This window comes from Spea bombifrons, chromosome 4 (assembly GCF_027358695.1).
Source record: "Spea bombifrons isolate aSpeBom1 chromosome 4, aSpeBom1.2.pri, whole genome shotgun sequence".
In the NCBI taxonomy this organism is placed as follows: Eukaryota; Metazoa; Chordata; class Amphibia; order Anura; family Pelobatidae; genus Spea; species Spea bombifrons.
The window spans coordinates 46,040,957-46,057,592 of NC_071090.1; the positions used below are offsets into that span (position 1 = coordinate 46,040,957).

The 16,636-nt window shown below is 39.7% G+C and overlaps 1 protein-coding gene across 3 annotated transcripts in view; it reads right to left on the bottom strand.

The window, feature by feature from the left end:
- GRIP1 (glutamate receptor interacting protein 1) overlaps positions 1-5,426 on the bottom strand; it is a 188,371-nt gene extending 182,945 nt beyond the window's left edge. For 2 of the 3 annotated variants that reach the window (XM_053465594.1, XM_053465593.1), the window contains exon 1: positions 5,174-5,425. In XM_053465594.1, coding sequence (XP_053321569.1) covers positions 5,174-5,228 — 55 coding nt within the window. In that variant the 5' untranslated portion in view covers positions 5,229-5,425. Of the gene's footprint in view, positions 1-5,173 lie in introns of all 3 variants that reach the window. The other variant, XM_053465590.1, reaches the window with a different exon arrangement.
- Between the last annotated feature and the right edge of the window lie 11,210 nt (positions 5,427-16,636).

The window sequence follows — 16,636 nt, forward strand, 5'->3', positions numbered from 1 at the left end:
TAGTCACTCACGGTGAAAATCTTTATTTTTTTTATAAACATTAGCTGGACATGAAGGCCAGCTATGTGTGCGCACAGCAATCACAGCCATGTAGAAAACAACCCTAACAGAGCTCAGGGAAATATAGAAACGCATTTGCATTTTTACTTTGTGAACAAATCGGAACATGCTTTCAGACACTCATCCGTTTCACATACCTCCAGACATGACCTCAAATTACATTTGCTCTGCTAAAGGTTTATGGGTCACCTTCTGTTTCAAGTGAGCATAACTGGAGCACATTAGCTCACAATACTCAGAGAAGCATGAATAACAGTATCAGAATACAAAAAATAAGGAATACTTAAAGTACAAGCATTACCAAAGGTACTCATAAATGCTAAAGACTTTACTAAAGAGCGAATATATTGCAGGATCCTTCCCTAGAACTCTGAAATGGAAGTGTGTGTGTTATAGTCATCAGGCATGATAGGAGTGAGTTGTGATAAGGGTAGAAGAGAATACAGCAGCAGAGAGAAAACAAGGTTAAGATACAAAAGATGGATATAAAGTAGAAAAGAAGTGATAATGAAGAGGGAGTGAAAAGGAAAAAAAAAGAGGGAACAGCACACAGAAAGAGGGGGAAAAAGAAAAAACAAGAGATGGAAAAGGTGAATATTTGAGACAGAGAAAAACTTGAGTGAGAAAAAAAAGATGCAGAGACAGAAGAACAAAAAACAGAGGGGCAGAGTTAAAGGTATATATAGAAGATGGGTGTAAGGTGTAATGATTGGGTATTATGGGCAGAAGGTGTGATTGCTGAGTGGCAACCCTAAAGAAAACAGACAGAAACCCTAAGGAAAGAAGAAGAGTCAAGAGAAGAAGCAGAGATGTGGACAGGGTTGTGAAGCGGTCCCGCAGACAGTAGGGAGACATTGAGAGAGAGAGCATGCGTAAGAGTGAAAATGATGATGGGAGTTATGCTGTACCACTATCTGTGTCTGGATCACTATATAACAACAGGAACCATGCTGTACCACTCTTGGGCTCACTATGTAATGATGGGAGTTGTGGTGTACCACTGTCAGTGAGTACTTGTACGATAAAGCTTCATCTCATAGGGTCATGCAAAATTGAGTCGATCTTGCCCTTTGCTGGCTCCTCCCTTGCCACAATTATGGCCAGCATTTTTATTTTTATTTTAGGGAACACGCTACATTTTTTAAACACATTCATCTATTCTTGTAAGTGAAAATGCCTATGCTACTAGTTTTATTTATTTACCACTGACTCAGTACTTCGGTATTCATTTTCAGAAAGCGACATAAAGGCAGACATGCTTCTACTAGCTGCAAACCACACGCAACTTTGCATACAGCTGAAATCTGTACTCAGTGGCATGTTAGCAGCATGGAATGGCTCATTGAACAGTCCTGCCTAAGGTGTCATCAAAAGGGGCCTCACAGGTAATACCAAGGTACATACTGCTAACCAAGGCCTGCAATGACTGATTCTAAAAACATTTAGCAATATATAAATATATTTAAACCTGTACGCATAGATGTTGGTGTAGGACTTACCTTTGCCAGGGAATACTGGTATCTTCGTTGACCCCAGTTTTCTTGGACTACCTGCAACCAACGCAATGACTAGATGCTCCATCCCACGGTAGTCAGAAGAGCTACAGGTTGTCACTAGATCTTATGAAGAAAAGTTAGGCTCAGCCTATTTTAGCCCAACCAGCAGCCTAACATTACCTGAATTACCACCCATGTTCATGTCATTATTCACTGCAGACCACATTAGTTGACTTGATAAAAATCTTATGTTAAAGTCACATAACAAGTCACCAACTCATCACGTCTCTTGAACGCATTTATACAAGTTTGCATGGTGTTTACTTTTCTTACTGTTTAACAGCTGCATTTCTAAAATATGGTGTGGGACAGCCATTTACTTTATTCATGTTTTCTAAATTTGCAATGCAGCTCATACACAATTTAATCTAAATAAAAATGGAATACATTGAAGCAGAGAAAACCAGATTTGTAATTACCGAAAATACAGGGTAAAAAAATTGACTTAATTCACAGGTGTGCTATGATCGGAGGAATGGGGAAAAAAATTAAAAAGGGAAAACAACTGAATACAGAATGAATTTATTTAGACAAATCACACAGCTAAACTTAGAAATATTATCTTATATATGCCTACAGGCTTGACAGAGAGATATACAGATAGGATTAGTTTGGGTTTAGAATTGTATCCCCAAGGCTAGAGATGTATTACAAAGTGGTATATTGGGGCCCCTGACAATTACACCAGTGATTGTAATGATTTGTGGGAACTTCAATATCCTAAAAAACAACAACCCTTTCTCCCACCCTATACACAGAGAGAATACAGAGGTATATGGATCCCATTCAAATATATGGGGCCGATTGAAACTAACGGTGGCTGCATTACTCAGCTAACCACTCAACCTCTTGGTAAATAGATCCAAGTAAACCAGAATTTGTAAAAGTGTAATTTGTTAAACAAATAATGACACAAGATTTTGACATTATAAAATAGAGCTATTATTTTTGTCTCTAGATACAGAGTTAGTCCAGTATGTATGTAGTATGTATGTAGTAGTATGGTAGCCAATGGTCTATCACACGGCATATAGAGACGACTAATGACAACACCAGGTGATTTTTTTTTTTAAACCCTGAGCACACATATAGCCTAATCCAAGCTTGGATGTTCTTATATCCAGCAATATTATTATTTAACAAGTGTTTCCAACAAGATACACTGATGCAGCTGGTCCTTGTGTAATATACCCTAGCTCCTTCTAGATTGTAAACTTGTTCATGCAGGTCCTCCTCACCTTTAGTTTCTGTCCAAATTACTATGTCATACACTACTTGTTATGTCTTATTTATCTATTATACAGCGCTGCAGAATATGATCATAAAGATATGAAATTATCACAAAAGGTTTTATATATGCTAAAGGGAGATTTGGCAGAAATGTTGAGGTTTCATACACATCATTATTCATTCTGAAGCAACCAATACTGGCAAGTTTCTCCTGCAACAATGTCTGATTTGGACCCGTACAATGCATACTTCATTCAAAAAGCTTTTCAGTATGCAGGGCCTGTCAATCTTCTACTGTAACATAAGCTCACCAAGGTTGAACCTCATATTGCATATTGGAGTCAAGGAGCTGAAAACTTTCCATTTAGTGAGTAGACACCAAAGTCACATGCCTTGTTACAATCCAACACGGTCCACACCTTAATGCGCTGGTGGCTGTAGCACCTTATCTTTGAACAGGAGTGATGAGAACCAGCTAGGAGAACAGAAGCTTGCGCTACAGTGTTTGCAACATTATCCTTCACACAAAATCATAAGGAAGGACTCATGTTTGATAAAATTTGGAGAGAAAATTAACAAACAAACACACTAACAAATTAACATATCAACATTGATATTTAACAGGTATATATCACATGGTTTCACTTCATTGTGCTTCTGGGAAGACTATTATATGAAGATACTTTTTGAAGTTGTACAAGACTTCACCATTGATACATAATGCAAGATTATGAGTTAAGATGAACAGCATGTTGAAAATCAGATGCACATTGATATCGAAATACCGTGACTCAGGACGAAAACCTTGGATGTCACCAAGTCTGTTTTACTGCAGTAAGAAGCCACTGTCATGGATTTATAACCGTTTAACAACAAGATATTGGACAGTACTTTTTTTGTACCGCCATCCTGGCAGTAACAGAGAATTTTTTTTTTATGAGAAATTCTTTCTATACATTTAGTAGACCTGTCATGGTATTGAATGGCCATTTATAAATGTTATACTGCATTAATAATTAAGTAAATTGTCGTTTAGAATCTAATTGTAGAGTAAATCAGTAATTATTATTCTATGCTGTCAATTACCTTTTAATTGTCAGAACAGCACAGGATAATAATGAGTTTATTTGACAAATTAAACCTTGATTTAAAAAAAACAAACAAAAAAAAAAAAAAAAAAACTTATAAGCACTAAACACAAAAAAAATAAATTAATTGTATTCAATCTCAATAAAATCAAACATTTACGAAACCAAAAGGAATTAGAACATACTCCCATTAATTGGGACACAACAATTTTTTAATTTTAGAACTATATTGAATAAGCTTACTAAGCAGGACACAAAGTATGGCGTTTTAAAAGTACAGTCGATTGGACAAAGAAATATTTTTTTATCTGTATGTATAAGGTAGAAATTTCAAGGTAGAAATTTATATTTCACCCACCCTTATATTAGACGTGAGAAGCGGTATCCTTCTGTGCGGTCGTCTGAACTGAGCTTAACCACAATGACAAGTGTCCTAGTCCCATCAGGGCTTAACAGCTGCAGTTCCAGCCCAGTTCTATATCTCTCTCCAAATAAACCTGATCGGAGCACTTTTCACATACATCATTAATGCATACATCAGACCTACACGCTAAGCAAGGCCTTCTGAGAAAGCAGAAATCAAGTACAGCATTTAACATTAAATACCGTTACCAGACAAAGTACAGAAATAGAACTTAGGACTCAAATAAAAGGTAGTTTTTATATTAAATGTTATAAGAAAAATATCAAGAAGAAAAATATTTACTTCAAATTCCAATAGTTCAAAAGTGGTAATATACACACACACACACATATATACATATATACACACATATATATATATATATATATATATATATAGTCACCATACTAGCCCCTTCCCAGTAGCACATCAATACACTAAGGTTGCAAAGTGAGTATATTACAGAACATGAGAAAAAACAAATCTACAAATGTGAAATCTATCACTGGGACACAGACCACTGGAAATGGAGAAAAACCAGAATGACTTTGGGCAGTGAGTAATCTCACCCACACTCCATTCATCCTACGAGTGCCAGGGCAGCACTTCCAGACAGAGATCTCAGCTAAGGAAAGTTGCCATGCCACACTCACTTAAAGAATTCTATGTATTAATTAAGGGGGCCACGTTTCTGACGATCGCCGGAGATTTAAGGAGTGTGTCAGCTCGGCTAAATCAGACCGCTGGCTGTGAGTGCTGAGGTTACCGGATCGCACACTAGGTCAAAGTGGCAGCACTTGTTTCAGTTGTAGCCCTCCCCCTGCACGCACTCTCACCTCGCTCCTGCTCAGCCTGCAGGCAGATGGGAATAGTCTTCTTCCAGCCAGGCATGTTCCCAGATTCACAGCTCTCCTTCAGGGGTTGCTGCACCTTTGGCACATAGCAGCTTGGAGTCCCGGGGTTAGAGCAAGGAGTGGTGTAGGAGCGGCAGGACCCGCAGAGGGAATCTGCCAGTACTGCGGTAACCCGGGGTGTCCAGCACCGATCCCGGCAGCCCCGTTTGGTGTCTCCGGGGAAAGGGCTCCGACAGGCACAGGAGGGGCTGCAGCGGCACACGGAAGGCACTGTAGTAGGAGGAACAAGTGCACGGCAATAGAGGCACAAGAGGACGAGGCGGGGCTTCGCGCCAGAGGCGGGGCTACAACTCCACTCACTGAGGGAGGAGGATGCTCGGTGTGGTGGTTTTTTCCTGCCCTGGGGCCGTGAAGTGGAGCTGGGAGATGCTGGGGTGTGTGAGTGATGTGTCCCTGCCTGCACTGGGTGCAGGTGGGAGCCTGAATGGCCAGGCATGGCCGGGGGAGAGGCTGCTGTCTCTGGAGGGCAGCTATTACCGGCTTCTTAAGAAAGTGAAGGATGCTTCTTCCTCCATCACTTTCTTCAATGAAACCCTCCCCCACATGTTACATGTATGATCTCTGCTCTGGGCACATGTCAGCATTTCACCCTCATTCACATGGGATGAAAAACAAGTCTAATAAAAAAATGAATACCACTAAATAGCAGATGCTAAAAGTAAATGTTTCTAAGGTATAGAGACAAATTGAATTATGGTTATTATTATAGGGTTAATGGAAATGAGGACAACCTGTCAAAAATAATCGTTTTCAGTAGGCAAATGGATAGAAAACCTAAATGAAAATATTTTTTGTGGGGGTTAAGTAGAATTGATACAAATGGATAATTGCATATACAGTAAATGAAGGAGCATAATACAGAATATCGTGAACTCTGGAATATTATCTCACAGTACTTAGTGTATGTGTGTAAGTATGTTACTGTATGTAAGTATGTTAGTGTGTGTGAGGATCGGGTCCTGCAATGTGGGGCAATCATCCTCCCTCACTGACACTGCACACTGAGAGGTGATGTCATTTCCTGGTGCGCACTGTCATTGAAGGAGCAGGGCCAGCGCTGGCTACAGGCAAGGTAGGCGCCAGCCTAAAACGGCTCTGCCCCACTGCTGGTGGAAAAGGGCCTAACTTGCGGTGCGCCCAACCTCACTGCTGTGAGGTCAGGCACACCATGATGGAGGCCTGCAAGAAGAAGGACTTCAGAAAGCAAAAAGGTAAGTGACGGGGAGAGATAATATACAATAGATAGAATAAAAAGGGAGAGATAAAGGGAACGGTATAGAGGAGAGAAAATGAGGAGGCAAGAGATAGAGAGAATGGCAGAAAATGGGGAAATAGTAAGGATAGGGGATAATGAGAATGAAAAGGCATAGGGAAAAGGGGGAACAAGCCCTATGTGTGCTATAAGGGTGCGGTGCAAGTCTTATGAGTGCAATGTAGGTGCCAGGGCTTGCCTCTTGGGTCTGCGACCTATAATCAATGTTGCAGTTTAGGGTTTTCATACATTATTATTTGAGCTATGCCTTCAATGCTGAGTTTGCTTGTGATTTTTCAGTTGACCTATACCTGCAATGCTGTGTTTCCATGTGGTATTTATTTGATCTGTACCTGAGCTACATAGGGGGAGAGTTGTAGCACAGTAAAGGAAAGGATAAAGGGCGCTGTCAACGCAGGAGGAGGGGGCGTGTCATGTGTATACTCTGCTCACATGACAGACAGACAAGGGCAGGGCACAAGATTCAGCCATGTTGAGGGAGGATGATTGCCACACGTCATGGTACCTGGCCCGATTCCTGCTTCATCTTAGAGGTATAAAAAAAAATACTTATACAAGGCTGGATCTACGGAGGGGCACACAGAGCAATTGGTCTAGGGCTTGGCATTCTGAGGGGCCCTGCACCAATTGCTCAAGGACCGTCAGAACATCTGGGCCCTGGAGGAATTGGTGCAGGGCCCCTCAGAACGCCGAGCACTAGAGCAATTGCTCCGTGTGCTCCTCCATTGATCTGGCCTTCATAAATACTTAGTTAAAGGCAAACATTGCATCCCACCTCATAATGGTAAAAATTGATTATGTTGAGATATATACCAAACCAAATAGTAAAAGTAACTAAATAATTTTCTTAAAAGCTCCCACAAAGATGTGAAATGTATCCAAAAGATATGGCTGTTCACACATTGGCAATAAAATGTACGTGAACCCTTTGGAATTACCAGCATTTATGTATAAATTTCTCTTAAGATATGATATGATCTTCATCTAAGTTTCAATAATGAAAAAACACAATTTCTGTTAACTAATAACACAAATTATTGTATTGTTCTATATTGAATACATCATTCAAACATTCACAGTGTAGGTTGAAAAAAAATATGTGAACCCCTAGGCTAATGACTTCAACATATGCTAATTGGACTCAAGAGTTAGCAAACCTGGAGTCCAATCTATGACACAGGATTGCAGGTGTGTTTTAGAGTGACTTTGACATAAAAAAAAATTCTCATGAATCCTAGTTTGCTGTTCTCAAGAAGCATCTACTGACGTGAACCATGTATTACAAACAAATAAATCTCAGAAGACCTACAACCAAGAACTGTTTTGCATTAAGCTGGAAGGGGTTACAAAATAATCTCAAAAAGCTTAAATATTCATCGGTCACATTGTTTATAAATGTAAGCGATTAAGTTCTGTGGCTACTCTGTGGCTAGAAGTGGATGCCCAGCCAAGGTGACTCCAAGGGCACAACGCAGAATACTCAATGAAGTAAAAAAATAACCCTGGAGTTACAGCTAAAGGCTTGAATGAATCACTGGATCTGGTTAACATCTCTGTTCATGAGTCTACCATGTGCAAAACATTGAACAGGCATGGAATCCAGGGCAGGACACCACAGAGGAAGCGGCTGCTCACCAAAAAAGTTTGCCATAGAGCACCTTGACCTTCCACAACGTTATTGGGAAAATGTTTTGTGTACTTATGAAACTAAGGTTGAATTCTTTGGAAAGAACACACAGCAAAAAAGGGGTACTGAATATCTACATGAAAATATCAAGTATCCCAATGGTGAAGTACAGTGGAGGGAACATCATGACTTGGGGCTGCTTTGCTGCCTTAGGGCCTGGAAAGCATGTCACCATCGAGGGTACAATGCATTCCCAAGTTTATCAAGGAACAGTTGGGCATACCCTGGTAGAAATTGTGCCATTGATTTTAAAAATATGATTGATCATGCAAAAAAATGTCTTTTATTTAAGGCTAGTGATCATATGAAGCCATTTATTATCACATAGTTGTTTGGTTCCTTTTAAATCATGATAACTGATATCACCCAAATGGCCCCGATCAAACGTTTACATATCCTTGAATGCTTGGCCTTGTTACAGACACACAAGGTGACACACACAGGTTAAATGGCAATTAAAGGTTTATTCCTCCACACCTGTGGCTTTTTAATTGCAATTAGTGTCTGTGTATAAATAGTCAGTGAGTTTGTTATCGCTCACGTGGATGCACTGAGCAAGTTAGATACTGAGCCATGGGGAGCAGAAAAGAACTGTCAAAAGACCTGCGCAACAAGTTAATGGAACTTTATAAAGATGGAAAAGGATATAAAAAGATATCAAAAGCCTTGAAAATGCCAGTCAGTACTATTTAAGAAGTGGAAAATTGGGGGATCTCTTGATACCAAGCAAAGTCAGGTAGACCAAGAAAGATTTCAGCCACAACTGCCAGAAGAATTATTAGGGATACAAAGAAAAACCCACAGGTAACCTCAGGAGAAATACAGGCTGCTTTGGAAAAAGATGATATGGTTGTTTCAAGGAGGACAATACAACGATAAATGAAGAAAAAAACTACGTGGTCAAGTTGCCAGAATCATTTATTGCACCAAACCAAAAAGCCCAGTTATGATATAACCAACAACACCTTGGTATGCCTCACAGCTTCTGGCACACTGTAATTTGGAGTGACAAGGCCAAAATAGAGCTTTATGATCACAACTCCAAGGTCAACAAGACTTATAGCGAAAAAGAACACCATCCTCACTGTGAAGCATGGTGGTGGCTCACTGATGTTTTGGGGGGTGTGAGCTCTAAAGGCACAGGGAATCTTGTGAAAATTGATGGAAAGATGAATGCAGCGTGTTATCATAAAATATTGGCAGACAATTTGCATTCTTCCGCATGAAAGCTGCGCATGGGACGCTCTGGGACTTTTCAGCATGACAATGACCCTAAGCACGAGGCCAAGTTGACCCTCCAATGGTTACAGCAGAAAAAAGGTAAAGGTTCTGGAGTGGCCATCCCAGTCTCCTGACCTTAAGAGCAATGAGCCGCTCTATGGAGATCTCAAACATGAGGTTCATGCAAGATGACCAAAGACTTTTGCAATGACGAATTGGCACATAAACCACCTGCAAGAATTTGAGGCCTTATAGACAACTATTACAAACTACTGCATGCAGTCATTGATGCAAAAGGGGGCAATACACAATATTAAGAACTAAGGGTATGCAAACTTTTGAACAGGAGTCTTTCATTTTTTTCTTTGTTATGTTTTGTTTTATGATTGTGCTATTTTTTATAACCCACACTTGAAAATGAATCCTGTAAGAAATAAAGAAATGTGTTTTTCCTGTTCACTCATGTTTTCTGTAAAAATGGTATATATATTACCAATTCTCCAAGATTATGCAAACTTTTGATCACAACTGTATCCTACAAAATAATTCCAGGATGGCATACTGAGCTTCAGCTGGCGGACTAAGTTGGGTGATGCAGCTGGACAGTGATCCCAAACTTCAAAGTAAATCTACTACAGGATAGTTTTAAAAAAATCCTTTTGGAATGCCCAGACTTTAACCCATTACAGATGCTGTGGAATGACCTCAAGAGAACAGTTCACACGAGAGATCCTAAGTGTAAACTGAGCTTAAGAAGTACTGTCTAAAAATCCACCTGAAAGTTGTGCAGGTCTGATTTGCAGCTAGAGGAAGAACTTGTTTGTGGTTATTGCTGCCAAATGAGGTTCAACCAGTTATTAAATCCAAGGGTTCAGTTACTTTTTCCATCAGTAGTGTGATTGTTTAGTGGGTGTGTTCAATAAAGACATGAAAGATTAGCATTGTTTGTGTGTTATTAGCTTAAGTACATTGTGTTGTCTATAATTGTGACTTAGATGTAGATCAGATAACATTAAATGAACAATTAATGCAGAAAATCAGGTAATTCCAAATTGTTAATTTACTTATTCTTGTCATTGTACATGTTGATTGGACACAGTCCATGTAGGGCAGGTATGCACAAATTATGCACACATAAGAAGGGGTTACATTCTATAATCTTGTTAAAACTGCAGGTGGACAAATGTCCACATGTATGGCATTCTTTTGTGCACTCCCAGCGCACCTGCTTTTGTGATATACAATTCCCATCACTCTTTTAATTGAGTTGTAATTCATAAAAGTTAGTCATTTTTAAAAAAATAAAAAACATAGAATTACCAAAATTGTCACAGTTTTAGAATACTTTGTGATTTTACCTTGTGATTTTAAAACATTTATACATAGGCCTTATACATCAGGTGTTTGCATTGTTTGATAGTCTGTCTTATTTACATTATTACTTACTTTCTGTGCTTGCAGCATTCTATTATGTGCCTGAGGTTCTTTCAAACTGTCACTTTTATGATCTTATTATTTGTAACTTATTTTCAACTGGTGTGGAAATTTTTATATGTGTATCTTTACTGTTCTTCATCAAACCAAGCTTCTTAGATGTTACGTTTAAATCTTAGATATGAAGATATTTTCCAGGCATATAGTGGCAGTACACATGGATGTTGCTTTTCCTTAGGGACAAGGATCTGAAATACAAAGTTAAAACCCTCCCCTTCCTTAACTCCTCCTCTTCCTTACCCATAAGACCACACCGGACCAAACACCTACGGACATGTAGTTCGGTGGGGCACACGTGTTGTGTCCAGGGGGATCCCTCCTCCAATTGCTCCCCGGGTGGTGAGCAGAGTGAGGTAGGAACATCCGCATCCGCATCGGCGGATGTTATACAACAGAATAAAAGCAAAATGTGGTTTATTGTAGCTTTCTTTGAGGTCCACAGTATTGCGCCTCACAGTGTAAATAAACAACACAATGAAACAAATCCTACTCCATCTTGGAGACTACCTATACTAACTGGCCAGCTAATCCAGTCCCAGTCATAAGTAGTTACAGCAAAACACACGTTTCTTTGGACCGTAACTTCTCGTTAAGTTTTAGGAACTCTGGCTTTACTGCCTCTCTCCCTGTTTTCAGACAACTTATGCCTCTAACGGCCACCCTTTAAATGTCTCAGTGCAGGTTAATTGGATCCACCGGCTGACTTCTAGCAATTAACCCCCCATGCTAGGAATAGACATCGCCCAACTTGCCACTGATTTAGACAGACTCTGTTACCTTGCCACAGCACATATAGGCCACTTCAAGGGGACATCTTTGGGCATTTGTCCCAGAAATAAGAAAATCTGGACTTCGACTTCAGTGTCCAAGCCCAATTAAACTGGTGGAAGAGGGCAGATCGTCTCAGCAAGGGTCTTTGCTTTCATCAATATCAGTGGATCACTCTGACCACAGATGCCTTAAACAGGCTGGGTAGCGCATTTTGGTTACCTCTTCAGGCAGGGCAAGCGGTCACTAACAATCTTACCCAGTCCTCAAATTATCGAGCTCTTTAAGCGGTTTTTAATTTATTTTTTTGGCCCTCGAGTAGTTCAGTCCTTTGTTAAAAGGGAAGGCTGTAAGAATCCAAGCCGACTACGTTACCACAATATCGTATATCAACAGACAGGGCGGCACCCGGATTCCAAAACTTCAGGCCTTCTCGGAAGAAGTCATGGCATGGGCTCAACAAAACCACAAGATTTGTCAGCCACGTGTTTCAGGGGAAGGGACAATTGTATTGCAGACTACATTAGCAGATCGGATTTATTCCCTAGACAAAAGAATCTTCTCCATCCTGGTTCTAGTTTGGTCTTCCAGGTTTCAACATTGTGGCAACCAGAGACAACAGCAATCTTCTGGGTTTTAGCCTCTCTGTGTTCATGGGTCAACCTTCTGGTGTTGCACATTATGCCAGTGATATGGAGATTCAGGGTGGCTTACATTTTTCCTCCGTTATGATCCCACGTGTCCTCCTCAAGATTCGAACGGACTAGGCCAGGGTCTTAACATCTATCCCATATTGGCCAATACAGACTTAGTTCTTAGAGCTAAACAATATGGCCTTGAGTTTAGGAGCTGCCATTTTTGTCCCAGCTGGTGGAGAACAAAATTCCTTCAGATGGTCATTTTGATGGCCTAGCTTTGGCGAGGGTTATCCTTAGAAGTAATGGACTTTCCCATGACAATGCTGAGGTCCTCCTTATTCTGAGGTTTCAGAGTTGGAGGAATTCCTCTCCTGGTTATGCAGGGCTGTTTTCGTGGTTTTTTGCAAGACAGATTCTTAGCAGGTCTTAATGTGTCGACCTCAAAAGGGCTAGTATCCGCCCTCAGTATTTTTTCTCCTTTCGGATTTAGCCTTGTATGTTCTGATCAGGCATTTCTTTAAGCGGCAACTGTTCGGCAACCTCCAGACAGTCTCATTTTTTTTCCTTCCTGGGTTTTTGACCTTGTTTTTCTAGCTCTCTATTCTGTACCCTTCGAACCACTGGAAGAAGTTTTTGTCACTGAAGATGACATTGTTGGTGACTCTTACTTCAGCAGGACAACTGGGTAACTACTGCTCTGTCTTCAGCTGCTATGGTCACCATTTTTCCATCAGGATCAGGTATTTCCGCAGAAGACAATGGCACATTGGGATGTCCAAAGAGCTCTAGACATTTCTACAGATCGCACCACTGCTTTCCGCTATACGGATCAATTGTTTGTCTTTTTTTTTTGGTAGATATTCAGATTATGCTAGCCATCTTGAGGTAGCTTACAGTGACCTTTTGACTAGCTCACTCAAGCAGCAGGCAAGTCATCTTGTCCCATATTTTGACTCGCTCCACTAGAGCTATGTCGGGGTCTAGGTTTGGGAAGTCGACCTCATCTCCTGAATATATATATGTGTAAGGCAGCTACCCGGTGTTCCTTCGATACATTTGTCCAGCATTACTTACTAGACATCTTCTCCTCCTCTGTGGCATTTTTTCTGGCGCAGGATGCACCAGTCAGTGGCCTCTTAAGTATTCCCCGCCCATTTGGTTATCTTGCTATATCCCATGTGTACTGCCACTATATGCCAGGAAAAACAGGAATTTTACTCACCGTAAATTCTCTTTTTCCTTAATATAGTGGCAGTACAGGTTTCCCTCCCTCATGTTGTCTACCATTAAAGATATTTTTCAAGCATGTTGGTATTCTTGGTACTTACTGGCTGTGTTTGGTCCGGTGTGGTCTTATGGGTAAGGAAGAGGAGGAGTTAAGGAAGGGGAGGGTTTTGTATTTCAGATCCTTGTCCCTAAGGAAGAGCAACACCCATGTGTACTGCCACTATATTAAGGAAAAAGAGAATTTACGGTGAGTAAAATTCCTGTTTTTATCAACTTCTAGGTGTCCACAGCACCCGGCAGGGTAATGTAGCATGTAGTGAGGTCCCTGCAGTAGTAGGTTGGCAGCCGCTCACGCAGAGAGTGTAGCTGCAGTGAAGACTGGACTTCACGAGAGGTAAAAGGGAAAGAGAGCGAGCAGCCAAGCTGTATGGATGATGAGAGAATGTGTGTGTGACTGTATGTGTATGTGTGTATGTATGTAGTGTGTTGGAGAGTGTGTGTTAATGTATGGTGTTGGTATGTGTGTGTTGCTTTGTGGTTTTCACCTCAGGCGCCACTAACCCTAGGTTCACCCAATCAACCTCCAAACAAAAAGTTAACATATGAACTAGACTTGTACAATCGGATGAAAGTAAAGTAAAGAGTTAGGAATTTTCATCCCAAATTTGTGGGCCCACATTTACTCACACTCCCATTCTCTCCCGCTCTCTATATGTTTCCCTACCTCCTCTGCCAACCCCCTCCACATCTTCTTCTTCTATCTTTTCCCTTCTCTTCTCCCTTCTATCTTTAATCTGCTATTCTCTCTCTTGGTCCACATCTCAGTGGACATGACCCATGAACTTCCACTAAAATGGTATGCTTGCAGTGACGCCCTCTTCATGAACATCACAATATGCCCCTAGATGAATACCCTGGGTTGTTTAGTTTTCAAAAGTATGTTGTTTTCTTGAGTTAAATGACAATATGGGAGCAACATACTGCCTCAAATGAGACATTGACTCAGTTGGTAGAAATTCCAGGTTTAAAAACCGAAATGTGCATTTTCCAATGTTGACTCTATACCATTTAAAACACATGACATATATATATGTGGGACATAGCTATAGCCAGGCAATTGTGCTACATACAAAATGAGTTTTTTTCTTTATCTGTGAATTTCTATATAAAAAAACATCTGCAATACTGTGAAAAATGTGTTCTTCCGTTTTTTGCCAACCTTTTCAATATTAAATGATGGCATATATAAATGGCAAATGTTTCAGAAGAAGGTCCTACATGCCCTGAAAAGAACAATATGAGGTTTGTGTGTATACAATAGAGGGAGATTACAGTTCAACAAAGACAAATATAGTGAAACTCTTTGCATCCTGAAGTGTGAACTAGCGTAAAATGCCTGCATCCTTAATGAGTTAGGATGAAACTCCTGTGAATTGTTAGATACTACAGCTCGCAGCTTAAAGATATCCTTCAGGTAAGTGAACCCATGTTGATAGAGATGATTTCAAGAGGTTTTATAAATATGCCTTTTAACTGTTCTCTGTATTTTACATTCCTGTTCCAGTGTATGTGGAAAGGCTGATAAAAAGATGCCTTGTAGCTTTCCTTAATCATGTCAAATCTTACAGTGCAGCAGGCTACAGAAATAAAGAAGAGGCAATAATGCCTCATTCAACTCCATTTTCATACATTTCTTTTTCACCGTGGATAGATTGTTTATTACCAGCTATTGACTTGCACTGAATAACTAATGATTCTTAATTGGTATAATTACAATACTAAGTATAAAATGCAAATACTTCATCAGTAGGCAGAATGCAGCTTCTGAATACAAATTCTTAAAACCCAGAATTCTAAAAGAAATAACCATTTTTACATGTGCCTTGCATCTTGTGCCACCTGTTGTGGATTCTGGATGTGACCAGCGAACATTATTCTTCTGAAACAAAATTGGTACTTTGACTAAATTACATGTAAAAACATATACATATATATAAGGAAAGCTATACAGATGGGATATTCTATACTTAATTTAAGCAGCTAGCCAAGGAGACATAGTGGTTCTCTGTAGGGCACTCCTGGCATGTACCTATTATACAATCTACATTTTATCAAGTAAATTGTGGGTAGATTTGATACAATGAAGGCTTCATTCAGGTATTATAACATTATATACTAAAATAAAACATACATTTTATTAGAAAATAATGCCTAATACGAAAAAAATAAATTGCTAATAGAAATGTACGTCTAGATCTAGGCTAGCCATTTTTAAATAGAGTATAACAGGTTTTTGTTTTGTACCAAATCTTCAAGGTTATTAAACCATTTCTAATATATTGTGTACTAACCAGCGGTGTTAATTAACTTGCCTTTAGTTTCCTCCAGAGAACCACTTACCCCTATTGACATTGGGAATTAAAAATAAACACATTGCATTAAATTACTGTTTGCACAATAAGGGCTCGGGTCATTATTTTTTCCGGATACAATTCCAAGCATACAAATAAAATCTAAATTGGATAAAATAATTAATTACAACTTTCTGAAATGTTGAGCCGATAAAGCTTTTTCAATTTTTACAACCTGGTTCTTACTTAAGTCTGCCTTGTAATGAACATAACTCGTTCTGATGGAAGTTGAATGAGAATTTCTTCAGTGCCAGTAGTTAAACAAAATGTGTGTCAGAAACAATAAACCATTTGTTTATAAAGGCCATGGATCTCTGTTTATCAGGATGGTGAATGTTTTTTTTGCTTCAGGGACCAAAATTAATATCGTTAGTCTATTGTTCCTTGGTTGTTCCATCTTTCTAAACAGCAGCTACGAAAATCTAGTGAATAAATCCAGCAGAAAATGAATGGTGCAGACATTCTACCAAGCACATGAATGGTAAACTATTTTTATGTAGATTGTATATCTTCTCCCACATATCTGTACAGATATTCTGCATGTGTAAATTAAGTTAAGAACTCCAATGACCCCAAGAAGCCTCAGGAAAAAAACAGAACCAAGCAACCAAATATCCTTAGGTTTTTGGTCACATGGCTGTAGTCCTCCTTTGGGTCCTAGAACAG